Here is a 25,917-nt window from a genome sequence, read left to right on the forward strand (position 1 = left end):
ACTCTCTCCACCGACTCTCTCTCTCTCTCTCTTGCTCCAGAATCCTTGCTGAAGAACGAAAGAAGAGTTTAAAAACAATCTAATTATAATAGGGGTAATTTGGTAATTTTATGAGGAAAATTAGTAAAGGAAGAAAAATGTTCCATGGGCTCACTACGGTTCGAACTTGGGACCAAATGAAAGTAATCCAGCCCAACTACCACTGCATCAGCTTCCTCTATTGGCATAATTGTATAAGGATTTAATATAAACACACATAAACAAATTATCATATATATATGTATATTAATTTATTTTTATAAGGGTTATCACAATTGTCATGACTTTTTCATGATAGCTATTAAAGGGAAAATCAATCCAAGGTCCCTTGGAAGGATTTTAGTTACCAAGAGATCACATAAAATGTACAAAATACTCTCAAGTAACCAAGTTGTCACTTTCCTTTGCCAAGTTGTAATTACATAGGATTTAGGGCTTAGAAGCAATTTGTATATTTTATGGAACTTTAAGGTAATTAAAATCTTTGTGTTAGACTTCTCAGTACTTTTCCCGATATTCCAAGTCGACCACGTTAGATACTGTATAAATAGATATGTCTGAAATTTGACTGTAGTTAGAGAGAAGCCATAATTATGGTAAATTTAACTAAAAATATATCTGGAGACACACATAGAATTGAAGTCATTAAGATAAACTCTATCTCTCATCTTCTTCTCAACTAACCTTACAACATTTGGTGAAGTTTTTCGTTACGTAAATTATTCTCTCCTACTAACTCTGGCGGTAAATATATTGATGAATGGTTACAGTTTTACAACAGGGAAAAAGACCTTTTGACTAAACAAGGATTTATTTATAGCTAGGAATGATTTATGTTGAACAAACTAGGTTGAGAAACTACAACCAATCCCTTTCCTATGAATCCAATGTCTAGAAGCAACTAATTAATACAACTAAAACTGTCAAGTAAACGTGACCTTCAGTTGCATATTAAACATTGAAAGTATTGCCTATCCAAGCTCAACAGGTAAAGCTAAAATGGGACTGAATTTTTTTTGTTGTAAGCAAAGAATATTCTCAGTTATATATGAGAAGCAATGGATATCTAATTTCAGTCTTAATTTTAAATATGAGTAAAGATAGCTAGGTTTAGGAATAAGAAGGATAATCAAAATCTAACCACCAATAGAGGTATATGGATACGATATACATTGAATGTGAAATTTTATAAAATTTTAGCATACAGGTATGAAATATATGATATATATTTTAATATGTTAGGGGATTATGAGTACATATATCCTGAGTTATAAATAATTAAGATAAAGATATTTCTAATAATTAATCTGACTAAAATATTAATCTCTTTTAAGATTTTAAGTCAGAGAAATATTTTGACTAAAAAAATAGGATAGTAACATTTGGGAAGAACAATATTGAAGGCTTTAAAAAATAAAATTATTATAGTAAGGTCCTATTAATTTTGCATTGGGTATTGTGTTATGAAAACACAAACATGTTGTTTTAAAAAGCTAAATCTTAACTTGTATTTTTTGTTAGGGTTTCTTCAAAAATTTAACAAGTTAAGGTTCAGTTTTTTATAACATGTTCATGTTTTTACAACACAATATCCTATGCAAAACTAATAAGTCTTTATTATAATTATTTTCTTTTTAGGGCCTTCAATGTCATTCTCCCTAACATTTAAGGACCTAGGAAAAAATTATTTGAAGATAAAGATCAATAACAAATCTCATATGAGAAAAACCACGTCATATTCCCATTTTAATAATAGTCTATTCTGTATTAGTCTTTATTTGAGAATAATTGTCTTCCTAGGTTCTTAGATGTGATTCTCCTATATAAAAATATTGCAATACAAATGATAGGATATGTAATGTGCATATTGAATGCAGGGTACATATACTCTTCTGAAGTATCATGCTTCACACATAAAATTTGATAATGGACTTTTTATTTATATTGAAATATTATCCTTGAATTAAATAAAGTGACAAAATTATTACTTTGAATCCTGTAATTGTAAAATATAAAATATAAATTTTAAAAGATATTAAAATAAAACGTAGACCATACAATTGCGTTACGTTGTTACAGTACTCCAGGTTAAGCGACTAGGTTGTTAAAATATATGCTGAAAACAACGCTGTAATTGAGTAACTTGTAAAAGTGGATAATGAGGTAATAAGGTTTGGAAAGAACAAAGTTGCAAAAGGTCAAAGATCTCTTTAACCCCCACGTTGACTATTGAATCCATGGCGTCACCGTTGGTTGAGAAACATATTACGTAAATGATAGAATTAGGGAAAGGCCGAAGTTCTCTTCCAAAGAGACTGCTAAAGCAAAGTCTAGCGCACCAATTATGGGATTGAATCTAATAAAAAGAACTAATTTTTTATAATATAATAAATTAAAGTTTAAATTTTTGTTGAGAAAAGTGAACATGTTTATGTCCCTTTTGGTTGCTAGAAAGGATGGGAGTAGAATGGGTTGAAAAAAAAAATAAAAAGGGTTAATCAGCATTACAGATTTTGAAGTATTGCACGAAAAACACTTTGGACTTTAAATTCTTAAAATGTGTCATGGACCCTAAATTTTTAAATTTATAACAAAATAAACCCCACCGTTAACTCACCATTAATGACATTACTATTCCTTAGTGGGGCCCGGTCAAAATGTTGATGTGGCAATCCCTTGTTGATGTGTCATTTTTTATGAGCACTACAAATCCTAAACTATTGTGCAAATAGCATACTAGATGCTGAACTTTGAAATTCAAAGGAAATTACCCACTATTTATGTGTAAAATATTGACTATTATATAGATTAAATTAGCCTTAACATCATCCCTTGCGGTGAATGTATCGTTGGCTATGGTAAATGACTATAATTTTGTGAAATAATTTTTTTGCCCTTTTTTTGCAATATTTTTTAAATGATTGGTATCTCATGCTTCCATATACTTTATAATTTTGATTTAATCTCATTTTGAATAATTTTTATTTATTTAATGAGGGAAAACTTGGGATCTCATTTGAAAAGAAGTTTAATATTTTAATTAATTGGTTAATTTGGATTTGAAATCCATTAATGAAATTTCAACTTTCGCATCCATCATCTATAAAATCCTCTAATACTTAAACTTCTTTTCAAATGAAATCTTATGTTTTCACCATTAAATAAATAAATACTATATAAAATAAGACTAAATTAAAGTTATAGAATATATAGAAGTATGAAATATCAATCATTCAGAAAACATTGCAAAAACAAGGGCAAAAAATGCCATTTTACAAAATTATGGATCATTCACCATAGGCAATGATGCATTCACCATAATAGACCACGTTGAGGCTAATTTGATTTACATAATAGTCAACATTCTACATATAAACAGTGGAGGTAATTTGCTTTGAATTTCAAAGTTTATGGTCCAGATGCTACTTGCGCAGTAGTTTAGGGTTTGTGGTGCTTATTAAAAATGATATATCAGCAAGAGATTGTTACATCAACATTTTGACTAGGCCTATTGAGTGAACAGTAATGGCATTAATGGTGAGTTAATGGTAGGGTTTAATTTTCTATGAATTTAAAAGTTTAAAGTCCATTTTGCACATTTTAAATGTTCAAGGTTCAAGGTGTTTTTTGCACAATACTTCAAGGTCCAAAATGTTCATTAACCCAAATGAAAACAAAACTAAATGAAATCAACCTTTTCCCTAATTATACATATGATAGAACTTAATATTATATACTATAAATGTAAAAATCATCACATCTTCCAAAAAGTTTATGAATCATAATTCTCAACCTTATGAACATAGTTCATCTATCCCCCTTCAAATTTTTTATCATATTATTTTTACTTTTATTTTTTTAATTTATTTCTTTCTAGGAACCAAATGAGACATTAGTATGTGATCATGCCTCAAACAAGATTCCCTCTAATAGAATGATACATTTTAGCAATTAAAAAAAAAATGCAAAGTCTTCCATGCCCCCCCCATTGTTCTTTTTCTATAGCTGATAACGTACGGATTGGACTGTATATTGTGTGTGTGTGTGTGTAGAGAGAGAGAGAGAGAGAGAGAGAAGGATCTACGTTTAAATCTTAGTCCATACTAAGAATTTATCTCTCTCAATGTATAGTTTGAGTAGCTTGTTCTAATCCTCGTGATTTTCTCTACTCAATTCACATGCACTTTATTTTTTCAATTAAAATGAACAAATATGATTTGTTATCCAATGCTATATGAGATTATCTATGAAGAAGTGTTATGTTACATAACACTTCTTATATTTGAATATATTATATTTGAATTTATTGTTAGATCCAAATTAAAAGTGAGTAGTTTTTCAAATTAAGGTGATTTCCCCCCTCATCTTTGATCCAAATTAAAATAATATTTTTTGTTTTTTGCATGGATAAGAAATAACATGTCTCTTAGAATTTATTGTAATTTGGAAAACTTAATCAATTTTAATTTTTTATAAGGTACTTTATTTGTAATTTTTAATCCTTTTCTATAATTTTCTGATCAATTAACATTAAAAAATTAATATTTATTAATAATAAAAATAACATTGCACTGCTTTCTAAAAGAAAGTGGCCGTAGCACTAAAAAAAAAAAAAGTTTTGGCAAAATTTCTCTTTCACCTCTCATCTTTGTCCCCCCCTTTTTTTCCTGTGAATAAGTTTTTTATTTTCAAATCATTTATAGATTCTTTAAACAAAATAATTAATTACAAAAATGTTTAGTTTAATTCAAACTAAAATTTTTCTTTTTTATTTTTTTAAGAAATATCTTCCCAAAACAGGGAATAAATTGTATTAATCACCCTAAAATTTGTTAAAGTTTTGCAAATCTCCATTATGTTTTCAAAAGAGAATATGTTTATATTTTTAAAAGGTTTTATTAGTCTATGCAATTTAAAAAAAATCAACAAGAATTTGTGTGGATTAATTCTGATCTTTTGGGAATTCCTACAAATTAAGAAAAAATAGGAAAAGATAGTATGGCTAAGCTTAGTTAAACTTAAAAGCCAAAAATGAATCTTTAGTTTTTTAATATCACATAAGATTTCATTTTTTATCCTTTAATTTTATAAATAATTTTGTAGTGCTCTAACTTTAATATCTTTATATTTATTAACCAAAAAAGAATACCAACATTGAACTCTTAAATGATGACCAAACATTCTCAAATAATGTTGATTTATTAATTTTAATTTTTTAAGATAATGATGATTGGACAAAAAATCATCATTGGAGACTAATGGTGTGAGGATTAAAGAGATGAAAAGATATTTTATAAAAATAAAGAACCAAACTGAAATTTTATATAAAATTGGAGAACCAAATATGTTGAATTAGTTTCGAAAATTAAAAAAAAAAACAAAAATGTCACATATTGCAATTTCAGTAAAACTTCCAAATAATTGTATCAATTAGAAGCGATGATGGTCAACAAAAATAAGGGACATCAGGCTGCCAAGAAAAAAAAAATCAATCTTTTGAGATGACAGTGAAAGTGTGTGAAGTGTGAACATGAATTATTCTCGGTATCTGCTAATTCAAAGGTAATTTAATTCAACTTCTCTCAATTCAAAAAGGAATTTATTTTTAATTTTTTTAGTGTTTAGGATTTGAGTAGTTGGCCAAAAAGTCATAAGTTTCAAAAATTCATAATTTAACAAGAGAATTTTTGCTGCAAGATATATTTTTAATTAGACTCAATAATATTTAAATATAACCGAATAATATTTTAAATAAATTGTGTTAAAAAGAGATTTTTTTGTATATTTAATATGAAAATTTAAAAATTTATCATACAGATAACTATTAAAGGCAATAATTACATAGTGAATTCCATTAATTACTTAGATCATTAGCTACGTTGCATGCAAAGTATGAATATGATTTCTCATGACCGTGTTAGAAGTAATGCTTTTACGATAATTTATGAAAAGTTTAAAAAAGATTGTAAGCTAGTCTACTTGAGATGTTGAGCATTTTAATTATTACGACATATTGATATTAAATAAACAAATCATAAATATACTTCTTGCTTTAATTTATCTTCCTTTTTTACGTGCTTAAACTTAAACTGTAAATAAACTTTTTATATTATAAATAGATAAAAATGAGTATCTTAATGGAAATTCCAAAATTTTTCACCACGTGCTTAGATTTGGTTAGGGGTCCAGCTTAACCAGAGGGAATTGAGTTCCAGCCGTGGGTAAAAATATCCCAAAAAGATGTCTGCAAAGTTACGGTCCAGATTAATCCACAGGAGAATGATAATTAGATTCTAAAAGAATGAATCAATGACAGTTAGATTCCTAACAAAATTTTTTACAAAATAAATTATAAATATCAATTCAAATAATTATAAATAAAAATTTTTATTACAATCTAAAAGTTACCTTTAATATTTAAATATTTATTTGTAATTAAAATTCTTGAATCTGTAATAATTTGGATTGATATTTTTAACTTATTTTTTTAAAAAAAAAAAATTGTTGGGGACTTAACTACCATCAATTCATTTCTTTGAGATCTAATTGTCATTTTTCCATTGATCTAGGTAAATGACTTGGGATAGATCTGCAAAAGTAAAAGGAAAAAAATAAAAACAAGAAAAAATTACTTGTACCAATGCTGACTTGGGTAAAGAGGTCTGTAACTTGGTTGTTGACTTGCCATTTTTCTCAAAGTTATTAGGCCAGTTAAAATATCATGGCTATGTTTGATTTAATTAACGGTATCTTAAACATAATTGTATTTAATAAAACACCTGTATTCAATAAAAAAAATACGAAAAAGAAAATAAAAGTACAGCCCAAAGTTTTAAATAAAATAAAATAAAGTTACGTGTCCAAGAGACATGTTTTGAAGCACTAGCACGGTTTTTATATCTTCTTAAAACCTTTTCCCTTGTGCCTTCTTTTTTGAGCCTTACAACTTCAAGCCATATATGCATTTGGAGATTTTTGGATCTTAGTCCAATACCATTGCAAAGATGGATGCAATTGAGGTTGTCTGAAAACATGTCAAATTTAAAATATATATATATATATATATAAAATCTTATATATTTAAAATATTCATCTTCAATTAAATTCAGGTTTAAATAGGCAAATGTTATATGTGTTACATATATATATATTCTATAACAAACTCTTGTTATTAATTATTAAATTTTTTGAATCTATTTATTTGAATTTAATTTGATGAAAGTAATTTTTTTTAAATTTGTAAGTATATATAATATTGAGTTTTAATGTTATTAATTATTAAGATATTGATGAACTCATTAAATTAGTTGAACTCATTAAAGTCACATATGAAGTCACATATGTTTTCTACAATTTGAGATTTTAAGTTGATGACAAGGATGGATCTAGAGGCTAGTGAACAGGGGACTAAATTGAAAATAAAACATTGAATGGGGCCAAAATCTAGTTTTAAAATTTTTACAAGCAAATTTGATAATTGTTACCAAAGGAGCATCCATGTGTGTGTGTGGGGGGGGGGGAGCACCCCTCCTCCGCCCCCAATCCGTCTCTGGTTGATGAACGAGAAATTTTTAAGTAGATTAGGTGTGCCAAATTATTTGTAATTTGTCTATCAAAAATAACATTCAAATAGTATTAAATATCAATTAATTTTGATTTCAATGATAATAGAAAGAGAAAAGCAATAAATTAATTATGCATTCTATTATAAAAATAAAATTAATTAAAATAATGTCATGTAAGATTTTATTTAGATAACTTGGAGCATTTTAATTAAACAAATCACAAATGACGTGGTACACCTTGTCTACTTAAGAATTTCTTGTTGATGAACTCATTAAAAATCTAAACTCCTTATTAATTTAATTTTTGTTGTGGGATGACTTGATGATTCACTTTAATTAATTAGTTTCTTACTAATTTCTAGTTTAGAGTTTTCCATGTTGTGAGGGTAGCTTGCGATAAAGACTGTCAATTCATTTTGTTGTGCATTAATAGATTATGTTTTCCAATGCTTGAATATTCCCACAAGATAGTAATTGATTCACATTGATGAGACCAACACTTTTAATATATGTATGTTTATATGTAAGTACATATGTAGTATTATATATAAGGATAAAGGTGCAAATTTAATCACCAACTATTTTTCAAAGATCAATGGGTAGTCTATACTATGAGGTGGTGCCAAATAAATTCTAAACTATTAAAAACGGAGCATCCAACAGCCTTTGTCAAATATAACCTAATTGTTGTTTGTTCTATGGGCCCTGTATAATTTGACAGTACTCCTCTCTTCACCATTTGAATGGTTTCTTGTTCTTTTTCTTCTTGTCGTTCTTCTTCAACTGAGACTAAGATATAAAATGAAACTAAGATCAAAATTCAAAATGGCTGAAGAAAAGTAATCTCAGCCAAGTCAATGGAGCAAGAAAGAGTTGTAGCTTTGTTAAGACCTTCTTAGTGTTCATTGCCTAGGTCACTATCAGCCACAATACCTACACCAACTTGGAGATGAGCTACCTATTCTCTGCAACTCTTATTCACATCTTGGTAATTATACATTGTGTCATTCCTAACACTCGTCAGAAACACCATTGTTCTCAAAGCTAGTGCAATATCTATGTTTTCATTGAACAAGATCCACCCAAATCCATCGCTATATGGCCCTTACCTCCAACTTATCAATCAACTCCATTACCTTTCACCTACACTTCCACTAAACCCTAAGTATATATAAAAGCCATGAACAATAATGATATTTTTTAGGAATTAATGAAAAGGTTATGGACATTTGGTGCTCCACTGACGATTCTGACCGATAAGGCTGCTCTCAAGGCATCCTAACTTGTTAGGTGATCTTGCAATTCTCTAATGAATTTAAAGAATGGTATTTTTCAAAATGAGTTGCTATGAATCGTGTATGTATGTAGCCATTAAAGCTTAGGTATAGGTTCTTATTAGTGAGTTATGTGCATGACATGGGAGTACTGTTTGAGAAGGAGGAGGTGGCAAGGCAGATAAAGGAATAGAAGAAGGGATGAAGAGGCTTTGACTTGGAATTGGAGGAAGGAGTGGTGCGTTTGCAAAATCAGAGGAATTAACATGAGAAAGAAGAAAGAATGAGGGGGTAAGGATTGTTTGCAACCACTGTAAGAAGATAGGAAAAGCCATCTCTCTACTAGGGCAAGAGTTCATTAGAACTTGGAAAGTATTTCTGACTGGTAGCTTATCAGGTAAGTTTTATACAGCCCTTACCTTCAATTTTACTATAATTTCTCTTAGTATAAGTTATAGAAAAATTGAATCCGAGAATTTTAAAGGGTTAGTTTTTTACCATATAGTAATGAAAAGGTTCTTGGGAGTGAAACTAAGGCTTTGTGACTAGTTTGAGGTTGAAAAATAAAGCTTTGAGTTTGTAAGCTTAATTTGGACCTAAATCAATGGTAAAGAAGGGTGGAAATTGAGTTGAAGAGAGATGAGATTGTTAGAAGTGATAAAAAATGACAATTGAGTGGTGATGGACGTAAATTGGCTAAGTGGAAGTAGGGTGAGCAACTAAGTTAGATTAATTGATTAATTGTACAAATTATGTGTAGATTAGGATATTTCATGTGTGAAGTGAGAAAGGAAGCTTGTAGTGAATTGTTAGTAGTTGTGAAATCCAGAGGTAACCTTTCTTATGACTGAAGGGTTGAAATAACTAACTAACTTCCTCTACTAAATTATCTATTGTAACTGTTTGGAAATATGAATATTACTGCAAGAAAATGTTTTAGAGTAAGCATATTTTCCAAGTGAATGTTTAGTACATGAAATTGATTTTATGAAATTGCATGATTTTGTGTTTATATATATATATGGGTTTAAATACTAAATTTATGATTTGTACAAAAGCTTGATCATAGGGGGTTGGAGTTCATCCATAGGGAGAAGTAGTGAAAGTCCATATGACATATTCTTCTTAGTACCCGACAAGGGGTGGTGTTGGAGAATTTCATCTCCTTAGTACCTATTGAGGTGCGGTGTTGGAGATTATTTCTTTAGTGCTCATATGGGGTGCAGTATTAGAGATTTGAGCTCTTTAACATTTGTGCGATGTGGTGTTGGAGTAATGACATCTCGATTAGTGTGTGACAGGGAAAAACCATAGTCTAAAAATAGGATAGAATACTTTTGGCATGGTAATTCTGCTACTAAAAGTGTGCTCAAATCAATAAATGTGTATTGGCCCATTGAGAGCCTATGGTTTCAATCAGGGTAATTTAAAGATTCAAATGGCAGGGATCATACTAGTATTTGTGGTGATTTATTGAGATTTGTAAAAATGTAAATCTATGGGGGTAAAACAATGTCAACAAAAAAAAATCATATAATCCATCATGTACAATTATAAACAAGTAGTAGAGCAACATGTTAAAACATGATATAATACAGTATAATATATAGGCCAAGTATAAATTCATAATAGATAACACAAATACCATATGCATGATCCTGTATCCATCCGAACCTCTATTTCTCCCTAACTAAATCTGCAGGTTACCATATAAGATCAATTCATAGTGAATTGTCCCAAGTTTACCTTCAATGGAGGAAACTATGTAACCCTCCCCTTATATTGCTGACATATAAGAAGAAGATTAATATAATCACCACTCACATAAACCAAAAATGTATTTAAATACCTTGTTTGAAAAGTTTAGGCTCAAGACTCATTTTGAAAATCATCAAAATCCTTAACATGTCAGAGCAACACACAACAGAAACTAAATATATGCATTCATTACATTTATTGCATGCCTTTAAAACAATATATGGTCAAAAATTGAGCAATTTGTTGTGATGTTCACCACATGTGCCACGAGCAGCTCTTCTCTATGCCATGCATCATAGCATGACATGCCATGCGCTGTAGTTCACATGACAGAAAATCCTTCTATCAAAACTAGTTTGCAAGGTGAACTTTCGATCTGCACTGTTTCCACATATGACATCTGATTGGAGTGACTTAAGAGCCTACACAAAGCTTATTTTATAAGTTAACTAATGTGATAGGTTTGGACATGATTCAATGAATTGATCAAAATTTAAATATTGGGTGTAAAAAGCTACTTTTTCTAAAAATTTTGTGTATCCAAATGATCAAATTGCTCATATTGTCTCATTAGACCATTTTAAGCCTTGAATCAAGTCCAAAAAGACTTAATACACCTAATTAACCATATTTTATAACATGTATACACGCAAATCATAAGTTGTCCATTCAACAGCCTATTTCTACAAATATAATTTTTTCACCACAAAGTGCAATAATGCACAATAGGTCATAATCACCACCACAATTTCACTACTAACTCACATGTTTCCACATTCACAACTCAATTTTAGCCCATGTTACTCATTTCACCACATATATACACATATAAGCTAAAATTTACTAAATTTTCATAATAATTCTTAACCATCACAACTTTAAACATGCATGCATATCCTATGGCAACTATATAAACAAATGTACACTAGTGTTCATTACACAGGACTTAGAGTTTTCACAACAATGACACCACTATACTGGTCCTAACCCTTTTTTCTAGCCTGAAACACCAACATGATTTATAAAAATATAACCACAAGATGAGATAAGCATCTCAATAACATAATAACTCTCTATTACAGACTATCATATGCAACCATAAGTAAGTATAACATAATATACAGTTAAACATAGCATATAATATGAATTTCATTTCAAATCACAACAATATAGTCTTTCACTACTATGTTCATCACTTTTGGAAATCATATTCTTATCAATTCACCACTAATAACATATAGCATGATTACTATCATTTGAACATCCAAATCATCCTAACTCAAAACCATAGGCTCACCTTAGACCAACACACACACTCATCGGCCTTGAGCTCACCTTCAATAGTAGAATCACCTGGCCAAATGCGTTCTATCTCACTTCTGGATTATGGTTTCCCCCATTTCACACAATAGGGTGTAGTTGACTCTAACAACACATCACATTGATACTAAGGAGTCTAAATCTTTAACATCACACCTCAATAGGAACTAAGGAAATAATCTCTAACACTACACCTTGAAAGGCATTAAGGAGATAAATTTTCTAACATTGCACCCCTTCGGGCACGAAGGAGAATATGCCATATGGTTTTTTACTACTTCTTCTTATAGGTGAATTCTCATCCCTATGATCATGCTTTTGTATAAATCACTTCTTTATATATATATATATATATATATATCCCTATATATATAATCACAAAACATGCAATCCCATAAACTCAATTCTTTAGAAATCAATTTCATGCATTAAACATTCACTTAGCAAACCACTTTCATACAATAATACTTATACTTTCAGACTATTACAATAGATAATCAAATAAAGGAAGTTATTCGGTTATCTCAACCCTTCTATTACTAGAAAGGTTACCTATGAATTTCAATTACTACTAAAGCTCTCTACAAGCTTCCTTTCTCAACTTACTTGTGGAACACGCCAATTTACATACAATTAGCATTATTAGTCAATTGATCCAATTAATCAAAAACACTTAATTAAGACTATAACTAGCCAAATTAGTCAATCTAAGTTCATTACCACTTAATCACCAGTTCATACCAGTTCTAACGATCCCATTTTACTTTTACTCTATTTTCACCAAAATCTCTTTGAATTAAGGCCAAATTTAAACCTATAGCTTCAAATCTCTATCGTTCAACTTCAAATCAGTCATAAGAATTTAACTCCCAAGAATCTTTTTATTATTATAGAGTAAGAAACTAACCCCTTAAATTTTCCTGATTCAATTTCTCTATAACTCATACTAAGAGAAATTATAGTAGAATTGAAGGTAAGGGCTGTACAAAGCTTACCTGATAAGTCACTGGTCAAAAGTCTCTTTCAGTGCTTTGAAAACCGATGCCCTACCAACCACTTTCTTTCTCCTCTTCTCCTTTCACACTTTCTTTCTTTCTCTCTTCTAAACTAAGAGCTAATTCATGACTTTTTCAGCAAAATTCTATGCCATGAGCTACAGCACGTGGCACAGTGATGAGAATCCTCACCCTGCTTGCACACTTCATCCCAAAATGCAATTCTTCCACCTATATATGTTTATTCCACACTCCAATGAGTCAAAACATCAAACTTTCTAATCATTTATTAATTACTAATTCACCCCTAATTAATAGCTAATTATTGAACTTAGAAATTAAGACGTTACAAACTACCTGGCCAAGGTTGTCCCTTACCATTTTAGGACTATAGATTTCCCTAACCATAATTTGGGGTGTCGTATGTACTAAATCCACCAAATGCTTTTCAATTGATTTAGAACATCACTAATCCATCGAACCTCTTCAGTGAATACAGAGCCAAGATAGGTCGTATTGGGTGTCCTAGGTGATAGCATAACCATATGAATTTTTAATACCTCTTCAACTAGGGTGAACTCCCACCCTTATTCAATCATGCAATTTCCCCTAATGCAACTCTTTAAATTTTCCCCATATAATCAATATAATCCTGCATATCTCATACTAACCAAAGTCACCTTATTTATTTAGCCTAATAAATCCATTTTCAAAAGCATATTTCCAAACCTTAACAAACCAATCCAATTGTGAGTAATTTTTATTATAAAATCCTTAGCATATTCTACAAGTTTCTAAAAATAACTATTACATTTGCATATAAATATTTTTCACAAATAACTTGTAAATAACTATACAAGCCAATAAATCATATGATTAACCAGTTACCTCAACCCCTTTTTTTACCAAAAGGGTTACTCATGGATCAAACAAAAGCTCCCACATTATCATATGTCAATTCATTAATTTGACACAAGTACCCACTAGCTAAGTTAACTCAATTTTACTCAATAATCCAAGTCTCTACATAGAGCTAGTCAAATCTTCTACAACTTCACCTTATCATAAATATTTAGCATATACAAGGTTAACACATGCTTATTTTAGCTCACACAACTTTAAAACTCCTAAAACCAAACCTAGGGTTTATCCATAATCTTCCATCCAATAACACATCCACATAGAACTACTTATTCAACACAAAACAACTTAAATCAAACTAACCACATACAAGACTTAAGGTTTAAGAAAAAATCCCCCTCCAACTCAAAACCCAACAACCCTTTCTCTAAAACCCAAGAAAACCAAGAAGATTGTTAGGAAACTTACCTAGATGATTAGATGTCCAAACAAGCCTTTAATCTCACCCAAAATGAAACCCTAACATAGCCTCCACTTCCTCCTTTATGCCCTAAGCTTTCTCTTGAGTTTTTTCTAATTTTTCAACTAATTTCATATCTTTATGCTGAGTTCGTGCCATGCATTGCAGCATGTGGTACAACAAGCAAAATGTCACTTTTGCTCCCCGATTCCAACTTTATTCGATCGAACTTCCATCCCAACTTGATCTTGAGGCTATTCATGATACAAAATATCAATCAGTAACCCAGAAACATGTTTGAATTAATTAATCATTTTTTAACTAATTTCTCCTTTAATTTGAAATTTATTCAAGATTAAAAATTCTAGACGTTACAAGTTATGGGAATTCATAGGAATTATTATGAGCCCCACATAGTTTGAAAATTAACAGTGGTTAGTGGACAATAAACAAAGGCTATTTGATAGATTTTTTAATAGTTTAGAATTTACTTCACACCACCTCATAGTATAGGTTACCCATTGATCCTTAGAAAATAATTAGTAGCTAAATTTGCACCTTTACCCTATATATAATAACATTGAAACTACTTATCTACACTAATATTTCAACTGGTAACGCTACAATGTAATGTGTAATTGATTAGCTCTAATGATGACTTTAATGCCCTGTTTGGTAAGAGTAAAGTAAAGCCAGAGAAATAGAAGTGGAGCTCTAAAATTTACACGTCTAGTTTATTAATTGGCTTCCTTATGGAAGTAAATCATCACTTTCATCAAAATTGATGGAACCCACTTTCCCATCCAACCTTATAGAACCTAGTTCCACTTCCATCAAAGCCTCAATCCAGGCCATTTTGCCCCATCACCATCCCTCGTGTTATCTATACTAAGGATGATGAAATGACTTTAGTGAGCACAATGATGAATGATGGGGATGATGATAGATAGCGAGGACACAACAAATAGTGATGACTCTAGAAAAGGTGACCATGGCAAACAAGTTGTTACCATCTTCAATTTCCTCTTTGAACTCTAGTTCGATTTCCTTTTCGATTTCTAGTTCAATTTCTTCTTTGATTTTGTATTTAATTTTTGTTGGCATATAAAAGAGGGTAGATGTGCAAATTTGGCCATTAGCTATTTTTTCAAGAATATTGGGTAGCCTATACTATGAGGTGGTGTAAAATAAATTCTTAACTTTAAAAAGTGGGCATCCAATGCCCATCATTAATTCTCACTTGACAAATGTTAGCTTTCCATGTGAGCTTGCAAAATTTTGACTGAAAAAGGTACAAATTTAGTCACGAACTATTTTTCAGGAAGCATTGGGTAGCCTTTACTATCAAGTGGTGCAAAGAAAATTATCAACTATAAAAAATGAATTATTTAGCCATGAATTATTTTTGGTTGAATTAATTTTGACCAAACGCTATTTATTTTAGATTTATGGGACCCACAACATGTCAATCTCTTTAATCTTTTTGCCTTTGTTCCCAATCTTAACTCAAAAAGAAGAGCTCAAAGAATACTTATCTGAAGATATTTACAAGGACGACGACACCAATGACGTAGAAGAAGAAGAGGAAGAAAACAATTTTTCGTTTAAATCTTTATGGCAATTCAAGTGAAGTAGTAGTTTGAATTGTGATGCTATTATACACGAGAGAAGCTTGATTCAAGCTTAATTTAGCCATGAATTATTTTTGCACCTGTAGTATCATCACAAATTTAGCAATGAATTATTTTTATAAAAAATAAAATGATTGAATCAAGCTTCTCTCACGTATAGTAGCATCATAATTTAAACTGCTACTTTGCTTGAATTCCCACATATATTAATTTAAATGAAACCTTGTCTTCTTCCTTGTCTTTTTTACTTCATTAGTATTGTCATTGTGAATGTTTTCAAATGAAAACTCTTTGAGGATTTTTTTCTTGAGCTGAAATTAAGAATGAATGCAAGAAGACTGAAGAGATAGACATATTGTGGGTCCTTTAGAAAAAAAACAATAGTTGGTCAAAATCAACAGCAAGGTCAGGATAGTCCATTTTTTACTTTTGATAATTTTTTTTTTGCACCACCCAATAGTAGAAATTACCTAATGCTCCTCAAAAAATAATTTATAGCTAAATTTGCACTTTTATCCTATGCTGAGGTGGAGTGACATGTCATTTTTTGGCCAAAAAATAGTGGCGGGCTCCATATGGGAAGAAGCTAACGTCCATCAAGTGAAATTAATGGTGGGCACTAGATGCTCCGTTTTTTAAGGTTGAAAATTTATTTTACACCACTTCATAGTATAGGCTACCAAATGCTCCTAGAAAAATAGTTAATAGCCAAATTTTTACCTTCACCCTATAAAGGAAACCACAAAGGGTTATTCTATGGTGTACATGTCTTCGATTTCTATCAGCATATAAGGATATCAACATATACAATCGTGGATTAAGATTTCTGTCGACATATAAAAGAAACAAGAGTTATGTCCTCGATTGCCTTTGATTCTTCTTATAGATTTCTGGCTACAATTTTTGACTTCGATCTTTGGTTGTTACTGTGGTGGCTGAAGTTGATGGGATGGTATAAGGTTTTTCTGGCAAGGATATTCAAGTCTCTTTTCATGTTATAAATAGATATATTAATTAAAAATTATATCACACTTCTACCAGCATATCAATATCCTTTTAAGCCTATTTCTATTTTCAATTCCACTTCCAATTTTATTATTACAATTCCATTTTCACTTCTTTTAAAAATGCTTTCATCGTATCAAACTAGAGACGATAGAATTGAAAACAAAAGAGGACATGTAATAATTAATTTTTGGGAGAATGACATTGAAGACCCGAAAAAAAAATTATTACAATATAAGCCTATCAATTTTGCATCGGATATTGTGGTATAAAAATACGGATATATTGCTGTGAAAGATTACATTGACACAACACAGTTTAAAAAAGTGATAGGCCCTTATTGTAATAATTTCCTTTTTTTAAGGATTTCAATATCATTCTCCCTTAATTTTTTGAATTCTCTATAAAAATATAGTTAAGAAGAAAATTATTTTAAAGTAAGGATGCCGAGATATACGTCTGTGCTTGTGTATGCACGCGGGCTCACATGTTGGGGAGAGGGTACTATAATTAGAAAGTGCATATGCATGAATCTTCACTTGAACCCTACTTAATGTAAACTTATAAGTTATTGGACAAATTATGATTATGTAAATTTAATTATGATAAACCCGACTATATCTAAAAGTTTGAGAAAAGACCTCGAAAAACATATCCCTATAACAGCTATATATTTTGCGTGTCAACATAATAAATGAATGGATTGGTTTGAAATGTGTACAGTACCTAAAAAGACACATTTTTATAATAGTCTTGCGTGCATTGATTTGCCAAATACGAAACATGAAATTTTTAATTTTCCTAAAATATGGATATAAAAATATACATTGTAAATGATACTATTTCTTTGTGAATAGAAGTTTCTCTATTTGGTTGCCACATGGAAACCTACTTTGTTAGTAGTTCAAGTTCGATGCTGACGTGTTTCTCATGTGGTCCAAAAGAAAGGCCGTGATGATAATTATGTGGACATGCTTGCTTCATTTTTTTTTGGTTGTATATATATATATATATATGTATATATGCTTATGCTTACGACACTATTAAATGTTTTATTTATATGAATCACTTATATTGAATTCCATACACACACATATATTTCTATGAAATAAGTAAAATAATAAATTCAATTGATGATCAATTTTTTTAAAAAAATGATTTATATTAAAAAACTAAAATTTTAAAATTAAACTCTAAATGTGGTATGGATTAAATAATTACTAAACAATTTAAAAGTGTGATTAATATGATACTATCTAATTTCACTTATGGAGCAGAGAGTCCAAGTGTTGAGATATATGCATACGTTTATGCCACAATATTCATATTCCTTGTTGGAAAAGGGAACACCATATACTCATTACTCTACCTATCTCATGTTGAAATTGGATATCTTAATCCTCTTTCCTTCTTCGCTTGTATAAAAAAGTGTGCTTTAAAGATTACATTGACACGCTGTTTTGCATGAAAAAGTATTTTATGCTGTACAAAATTTGATAAATTAACCGCATATATACCGTAGTTTATGGATAATATGACTTTATATCTGTATATATAATATAATTTTTAAAAAGTGTGGCATGATCTTAATATTCACAATTTTGATATTACAAGAAAAATAAATAATTTGGAGAATGATTTTTAAGTCTTACAAAAATATATTAATAATAGTTATATTCTTGATATATTTTTTTAAAATGAATTGTAAATATTAATCCAAACAATAATAAATATGGTTTATATTGATATTTTTCTCTTTTGATTTGGTTTCGACTATTGGTGTTAGCATACAATTTTATCCATATTAATAAAAATGCATATTTTTTCTGGTCAAAAACAAAAAAAAAATTTCTAATATAGCATTCATATACGTTTCAAATGTATACTCTTATTTTATAACTGAGATTCCTATTTAAAATTATATATTAATTGATGTATATTTGCAAATCACTCCTCAGATTTTTTTTTTTCTTGAGAACTTAGCTATATTGTCATTAATTAAATCTTTTGAGATTTAAATATACTTCATTCTCCTAAAATAATTCTTGTGATGATTAGGCCTACTTGCCATGCGTATATGCAAGCGAAAGGAAGATCATCCTTAACAATTAAATAAAAACACATTGAAAAGGAAAAGGAAATTGGAGAAAAATGAATAATTTTGTTCAGATAAAACGATTAGATGGTTCAGAAATAAATGAGAAACTTGTTTAAGCACGCTATCATAAGTAATATATATATATATATATATATAAAATCTATATTATAAAATTTCAAGTGTTGCAGTTGTAGACAATACAGCATAGCTATCTTCAAATAATCCTTTCTTTTTCTGCAGAAGTTGAAGATTAGGTTTTTGAAGTTTCCAAGAAGAAAAGCAGATTTGGTTATCTTGGAAGAAAAAGAAGCATTATATTCCTTCTTCCCATATAAAAACTATTCATATTCATTGAAAATGAGATTTGTTATTTATGTTTCTGACTAAACGTATACTTTGAAATTAAAGTCACGTAATGTAACTTAAAGACATTAATTTTCTTCGAAGATGCCATTGAAGGTCGTTATCTATGACTAATATGAAAATGCAGGACAGGCATGGAATTTCCATCCGAACAAGATAAACAAACAAGCAAAGTATTTGAAAACACTGATACTTGCTAACATCATCACCCTCCTCTTCTATATATAAGAAGCACTAATCTGCAACATTTCCAACTTTCATAACAAAAGCTCCATCATTGTCCTCCACCACATCATAACACTCTGAGGTAAGAATTTAATTTTACTATTCTTTTTTTTTTTTTTGGTCTGTTTCACTAAAGCTTCATAAAACCCTGCTCTCCTTCCTTCTTTTCTTTTTCCTTTTTCCTTTGAAGACAAACATTAGCTTGGTTTGGATGGAGACAAAACTAGGAAGAGAAATTTTCAATAATAGTCATATTTTACTATATATTTTTAGAGCTTTCTCTCTTAGTTTTCCTACCTCCCTATTTTTCTCTCCATTCGAATTAAGGGTATATTTCAGATCGCACGTGCATGACGATAACTCTCTCCTAATATGATTTTTTTCTTCGTTAATAAAACTAATTCTCCCACTAACTTAGTAGATCAACTTAGTTCTATTCATGAGTCCCACATTGAGAGACTCATAAGTAAAGTAGGGTATATAACTCTAAGGGGTAGCTCTTTTATCTAATCTAATATGCTAATTTTCGGGATGACCTCCCTCTTTGAGCTTCTATTCATAACAGATTGATCCTTGATCCAAAGGAATTAATTAAAGACCAAACTCCAATACACAAAATGAGTGAAATTAAGCTTACTAGAACGCACACACTTGTAAATTTTTTGTGTATGCAGTACAGAGATGATGGGGAGAACATATTCATCAGAGAGTGATGAAGGCAATAATGGTTTGAAGAAGGGGCCATGGACAACAGAAGAGGATAGAAAACTGATAGATTACATTGAGAAACATGGACATGGAAGCTGGAGGGCACTTCCAAAGCTTGCAGGATTGAACAGGTGTGGAAAAAGTTGCAGGCTGAGGTGGACTAACTATCTCAGGCCGGACATCAAAAGAGGAAACTTCTCTGACCAAGAACAGCAAGTCATCATCAATTTGCATGCAGTACTTGGGAACAAGTAATTTTTGTACATGTCTATATCTCATCCTCCTACAAATAAATAAAAACTTATAAGTACAGCCTTATATATTTAATGTACTTTTATTCAATCAAATTAAAACAAGTAGATTTTAATGTGTTATTAACATTAATAACAAGATTTTATTATAGAATAGATAGTCTACAAATGGTATATATACATATCTTCATTTAATTGAAAATAAGTATTTGAAGTATATAAGTTTTTCTCGTACTAGTGATATTTTCAATAAGATTAAATTGAAAATACATGCTGTTTGTCAATGTAAAAAGTTTTGAATAAAAGCTTGGGTTGAATAACATGATAGATTGTAAAGGTCTTTCTCAAACAAGATTGCATGGAAAATATGGGATACGTAAAGCTATATATATATGGCGTAGTTAGTGAAATTAAAATATTGGTCTATTTTTTCTCCTCATGATTGTGATTTGTAAATTTTTAGGTGGTCCACCATAGCAGGTCATCTGCCAGGAAGAACTGACAATGAAATAAAAAACTTTTGGAATACTCATTTGAAGAAGAAGCTCATGCAAATGGGGTTAGACCCAGTGACTCACCGTCCTAGATCTCATCACCTTAATCTTCTCTCCTATCTGCAACAATTATTATCTTCTCTCGCAGCAAATAATAATCATAATAATCATTGGGACATCCTTAATACCATTCAAACTTTGTCTCCTTCACAATTAGCCAAACTCCATTTGCTTTACAATATGCTTCAAGCCCTCACAGCTACTACTACTACTGCTGTTGCTGCTGCTGCTACTATGAGTCTAACTCCATGCAATCTGGAGCCACTTGTCAATCCTATGATGATGACAGATCATCTTCTCTTACAAGAACAACATCAAACCCACGTTGGTACTTTTCCTTCTCTTTCCAACTTGCCAAACGTGGTTGAAGGTCTTCATCATCAGCATCAGCAGCAGCATCTACCACAAGCGATTGTGAGTGATGATGAGCTTCTTAAGATAATGCCATATTGTTTTGGTGCTCCAGCAGCAGCTTCCTCTTCGAGCTCTCTTCCTAATCTGGTTTCGCCCACACCTGATTGCTCTCCATCTGTTAACAAAATGAAAAACCTAAATGATGGCACTGATATTATTAATCGTCCTTCTTCCACTTCAACAACCTTTGATTCATTAGGAGATTTTATGGGTGAGCATGCAAGTGAAGCTTACTGGAAACATCTCTTAGAGTAAGTGACCTCATACGTTTTGTTTTAAGTGAGCTGCATGTGTACAGTGCATAAAGTTTGGAGACTGTTTCACATGTTTACAACTTATAATAAATAGTATAATTTAATTTAATTTGTTACTTTAAATTTTATATTATGCATATAAAGTTTATTTTTGGTGATGACATGCCTAAATATCAGGCTAGAGGTTTCTAATGTTCTATGTAATATCTTAGCTTCCCAACTTTTTTTTTATTTGAATTATTGAACTCTACATAAAATAAAAGACATTTTAATATCTTGAAATTTTGAGATGATAGAGTTTTGTATTTTTTATGATATTTTAAAGGAAAAATTAAAGGGTTAATAAGCAAATAGGACCTTGAACTATTGTTCAAAAATCGTCATGAACCTTAAACTCTTAAAATATGTAAAATAAATCCTAAATTTTTAAATTCATAGTAAAATAAACCCTAACCTCTAATTTTTTAACACCATTATTATCCATGCAGGTATTGTTCAGGATTTATTTTCCTATGAATTTAACCATGACATTTACAGTACTTGCGTGAATAGTAACAGTGTTAAAAAAGTTATCGGTTAGGTTTATCTTACTATGAATTTAAAAGTTTATAGTTTATTTTATATATTTTAAGAGTTTAGGTCCAGGGTGATTTTCGAGTAAGAATTCAGGATCCTATTCACTCATTAACCCAAAATTAGAATTACATACTTTTATATTTGAAAAGTAATTAAAAAAAATACAATATGACTTATGTTGACTTTGACTTTGAGGACCTTTAGTTATTATTATTTTTCCTTTTTTTGTATGTTTCTTTTTAACTTGAGACGCACTCATCAAACTCAATTTATTGTTAATTTGTTTCTGTTTGGATTCATTTGCAGCCAAGAATCTAACCAGCCATGGTCGTAAAGGACGAAGCATTCGTGGTTTATATGAAATGCAATAACGGGGATTGTCATTGTTCTATACAGAATAACCAAAGAATTTTGTTGATTGTGAATATGTTGATGTATGTATTTGAAAATGTTGATTTTTGGACTAAATAATTAAACTTCCTTGTATAAAGAATTAAAGATCATGTGAGCTTTTCCTTACAACTTAGATTGTCATTATTATTTATATTTTTTAACAAATCATTTTCAACACTTATATGCACCTTCTTTGTTCATTTTTCTTTTTTAAATTGTAGTGGTTAGTCCTTCAATCCACACTAAATATGGATGGTGAAATATAGCGACATAAATAAGGGCGCACGTGGCGTGCTCATCAGTCACCATAGTCTAATTGATTTAATTATATATATATATATATATATATTGATTTTGTGGCCTATCATTAAAATAATCCAGAAAAGAATTCTTCTATCTCTCAAAATAAAACTTCAGTAATTGATGACAGAAAAATGGCTACCAAAAGCTATGTTATATATATATATATATATATATATGTATGTATGTATGTATATTTACAATATATTTTAAAATTTATAAGGAAAAAATACTACTTATTATCTCTATCAGTCTACATCGTCGACATCTACGAAGAAGCACGCTAGGAAAAGAACTTATACAAATATAATAAGAAACCTGATCAGTTGACACTTGAAGAATGGGTATGTGAAAAAGGAAAAAAAGAGTGAATATTAAAAGGATTAGTTAGTTTTGTGGAGACTATGACACGAAATGGATGTTTATGAAGGTGACATATTTAATTGTGCTCATAATCTCCACACAACTAACTAATCCTTTTAATATTCACTATTTTTCCTTTTCACATAACCATTTCATCAAGTTTCAACTCAGGTCTCTATTAAATATTTATATATATATATATATATATAATGCCTATTTTTATATATAAGCATGTCAAACTTCTCCAACACGTAAGAAATTTATCCATTAATTTCTTTATTATTATTATTATTTTATTTGCAATAATTTCTTTATTCAATAAAACTTCTCAGAGTCATCGGAAAAAGTATGTGGCGTTCAAATGGTGAAAATTTTGGATGGAAGGGAAGTTTTTAATAAATTCAATTTTTTTTAAAAAAAGAAGAAAAGTAGGGTTATGAAATTTTAATAATAAAGTAAAGATGCAAATTATAATAGTAAAAAAAATTATTAAAATTTTAAAACTCGATCAACTTCTCCATTGTTCTTAAATCGAAGTAATTTATATCTCCCTCTCCAAAACCCTTCCTTCAATCAAATTTATTGATAAAAGTCAGTATCGTCTTTAATTTCTCCAATAACTGGCTGACGATTGCTTCGAGCTCCTCGTACAAAGTCAATGGTTTTTGTTATTAGTTAGGCAAGGCTACTGTGTTCATCATATGTTTTGATCAGATACTATAACAATGTTAAATATTAAGTAAATATTAACTTATACAAAAGATAATATCTAGAAGAGGATTCATGTCCTTAGTGAAGCATAATTGTATAAGTAATTATAAATAAAAATTATATCAACAAAATTATAAAAAAACTATATTTTTTATTCCTCATGCATATGTTTCTAGCGATTATAAGATAAAAAAATAAAAAATTAATTTTATTTTAGAATTTGTTAATCCAATTATAGATTTTTGGTCAAAAATAAATCCAACTATATATACTCAAATATAGGCAGCAATTTATTTTAGTCTATACATTGTTATGCCCATGCAAATTAAAAGATCTAAAAAACTTGTCTTATTTTAGAATGTGTCGCCCTGTGCATATGAAGAATATAAATAATAACTTAATTTATTCTTACACAAATTAATATAGAATTAATGTGCATATAGAATATAAGCAACTCCTTGTGTAATACCATGGCATGTAGAATATGTTACCATGGCATGCAAGCATGATTGACTGGCCTTTTCCTGAGGATCTTGCTTGCATGGTAACGTTGGATTTGTTTTGTATCCCCCCCCCCCCCCCCCAAAAAGGAATTTTTTATTGTTATGCATATGAAAACTTTAATCCATGTAATTTATTCCAGAATTTATTGTCTTTATAAGTTATTTCTCTAAAACTAATTAAAAAGTTTATAAATAAAAAAATATGCTAAAATGATATCATAAATGTAGATAACAAATCGTTCCATTATGTATGTTGTGCACATTAAAAAGTAAAACAACATATTTTATTCTAAAATTAATTATATAATTCAATTTAAAAATGTAAACAATAAATCCTTTTTCACTTCAAGCATATTAAAATTAAAAAATTGTTTTATTTTAAAATTCTTTATCCATATACAAATTGAAAATATAAATTATTCTTAATTTATGTCATATAATACATTTCATCCTGTGCATGTTAAAAAGTTAGAAGCATACTTTCTTCCAAAATTTATTACCCCATGCACCCTTGCATTAATTAGAAGCTATTTTAACTTGTTTTTCTTAAAAAAAAAATTACTTTTGTGTATATTAAAAATAGGGAAAATAAAAATGAAATATCACCCAAATATGTGAATGAAAATCAAGTCTTTCAAAATGCCATTATTTCTCTAAAGTCTCTAAGTATCTTTCTGATTTTAATAATTTTAGGTTAAATGAATAAATTTTTCCTTGTTTGAAATAATAAAAAAAAAGGGTTCACATGAGAAGTTGGGATTTCTTGTTCATCTTTTTTGATTCACATAATAAAAGTTTTGATTGGTTATTTTCAAAACTTAGACTTCAATAATAAAAAAAACTTCACGTGAGAAATTGTGATTTTTTGTTTAATTTTTGTGATTCATAGAGTAAAAGTTGGGATTACTTAAATAAAAGTTGTGGTTAGAAAAATAGAGCTAGACTCATTATTTTTATTTTAAACAAGGGGTTATATAGTTATTTAATCTAAAATCATTAATGTTAAAAAGATACCTTGAGACTTAAGAGGAATTATGATATTTCAAGGGGCCTAATTGTTATTTATATATTTCAGTGGGATTTTGTTATCATTTTCCTGTAAAAATAATAAACAATAGCTATAATTAAATTCATAATTTCATTCCATGTCCTACATCAACCTTTTTTAAACAGAGAATATCAATAAAAGATCCTGTAAGCAATTTAATTTCATAAAGGAGTGCTAACAAGTAAATATTAACAATTAGTAAGTGAAGTTCCTATTTTAATTATTAACAAGTATCAGATCCGTCTAGG

At 29.6% G+C, this 25,917-nt stretch overlaps 1 protein-coding gene across 2 annotated transcripts; it reads left to right on the forward strand.

Annotated features, from left to right (window-relative positions):
- The first annotated feature begins 19,610 nt into the window (after positions 1–19,610).
- On the forward strand, positions 19,611–22,880 carry LOC129316182 (transcription factor MYB41-like). 2 transcript variants are annotated; one of them, XM_054960482.1, is made up of 4 exons: positions 19,611–19,676; positions 20,269–20,553; positions 21,017–21,772; positions 22,658–22,880. In XM_054960482.1, the coding sequence occupies exons 2-4, from the start codon at positions 20,276–20,278 to the stop codon at positions 22,683–22,685; spliced, it is 1,062 nt and encodes a 353-aa protein (XP_054816457.1). In that variant the 5' UTR covers positions 19,611–19,676; positions 20,269–20,275; the 3' UTR covers positions 22,686–22,880. The 2 variants fall into 2 exon arrangements, with proteins under 2 accessions (XP_054816457.1, XP_054816459.1); XM_054960484.1 differs by having other exon boundaries at positions 19,653–19,676; positions 20,274–20,553.
- Positions 22,881–25,917: the final 3,037 nt, after the last annotated feature.

The sequence above is a fragment of the Prosopis cineraria genome, unplaced genomic scaffold, assembly GCF_029017545.1.
Source record: "Prosopis cineraria cultivar Desert tree isolate PC_DT_omini unplaced genomic scaffold, ASM2901754v1 PC7, whole genome shotgun sequence".
NCBI lineage: Eukaryota > Viridiplantae > Streptophyta > Magnoliopsida > Fabales > Fabaceae > Prosopis > Prosopis cineraria.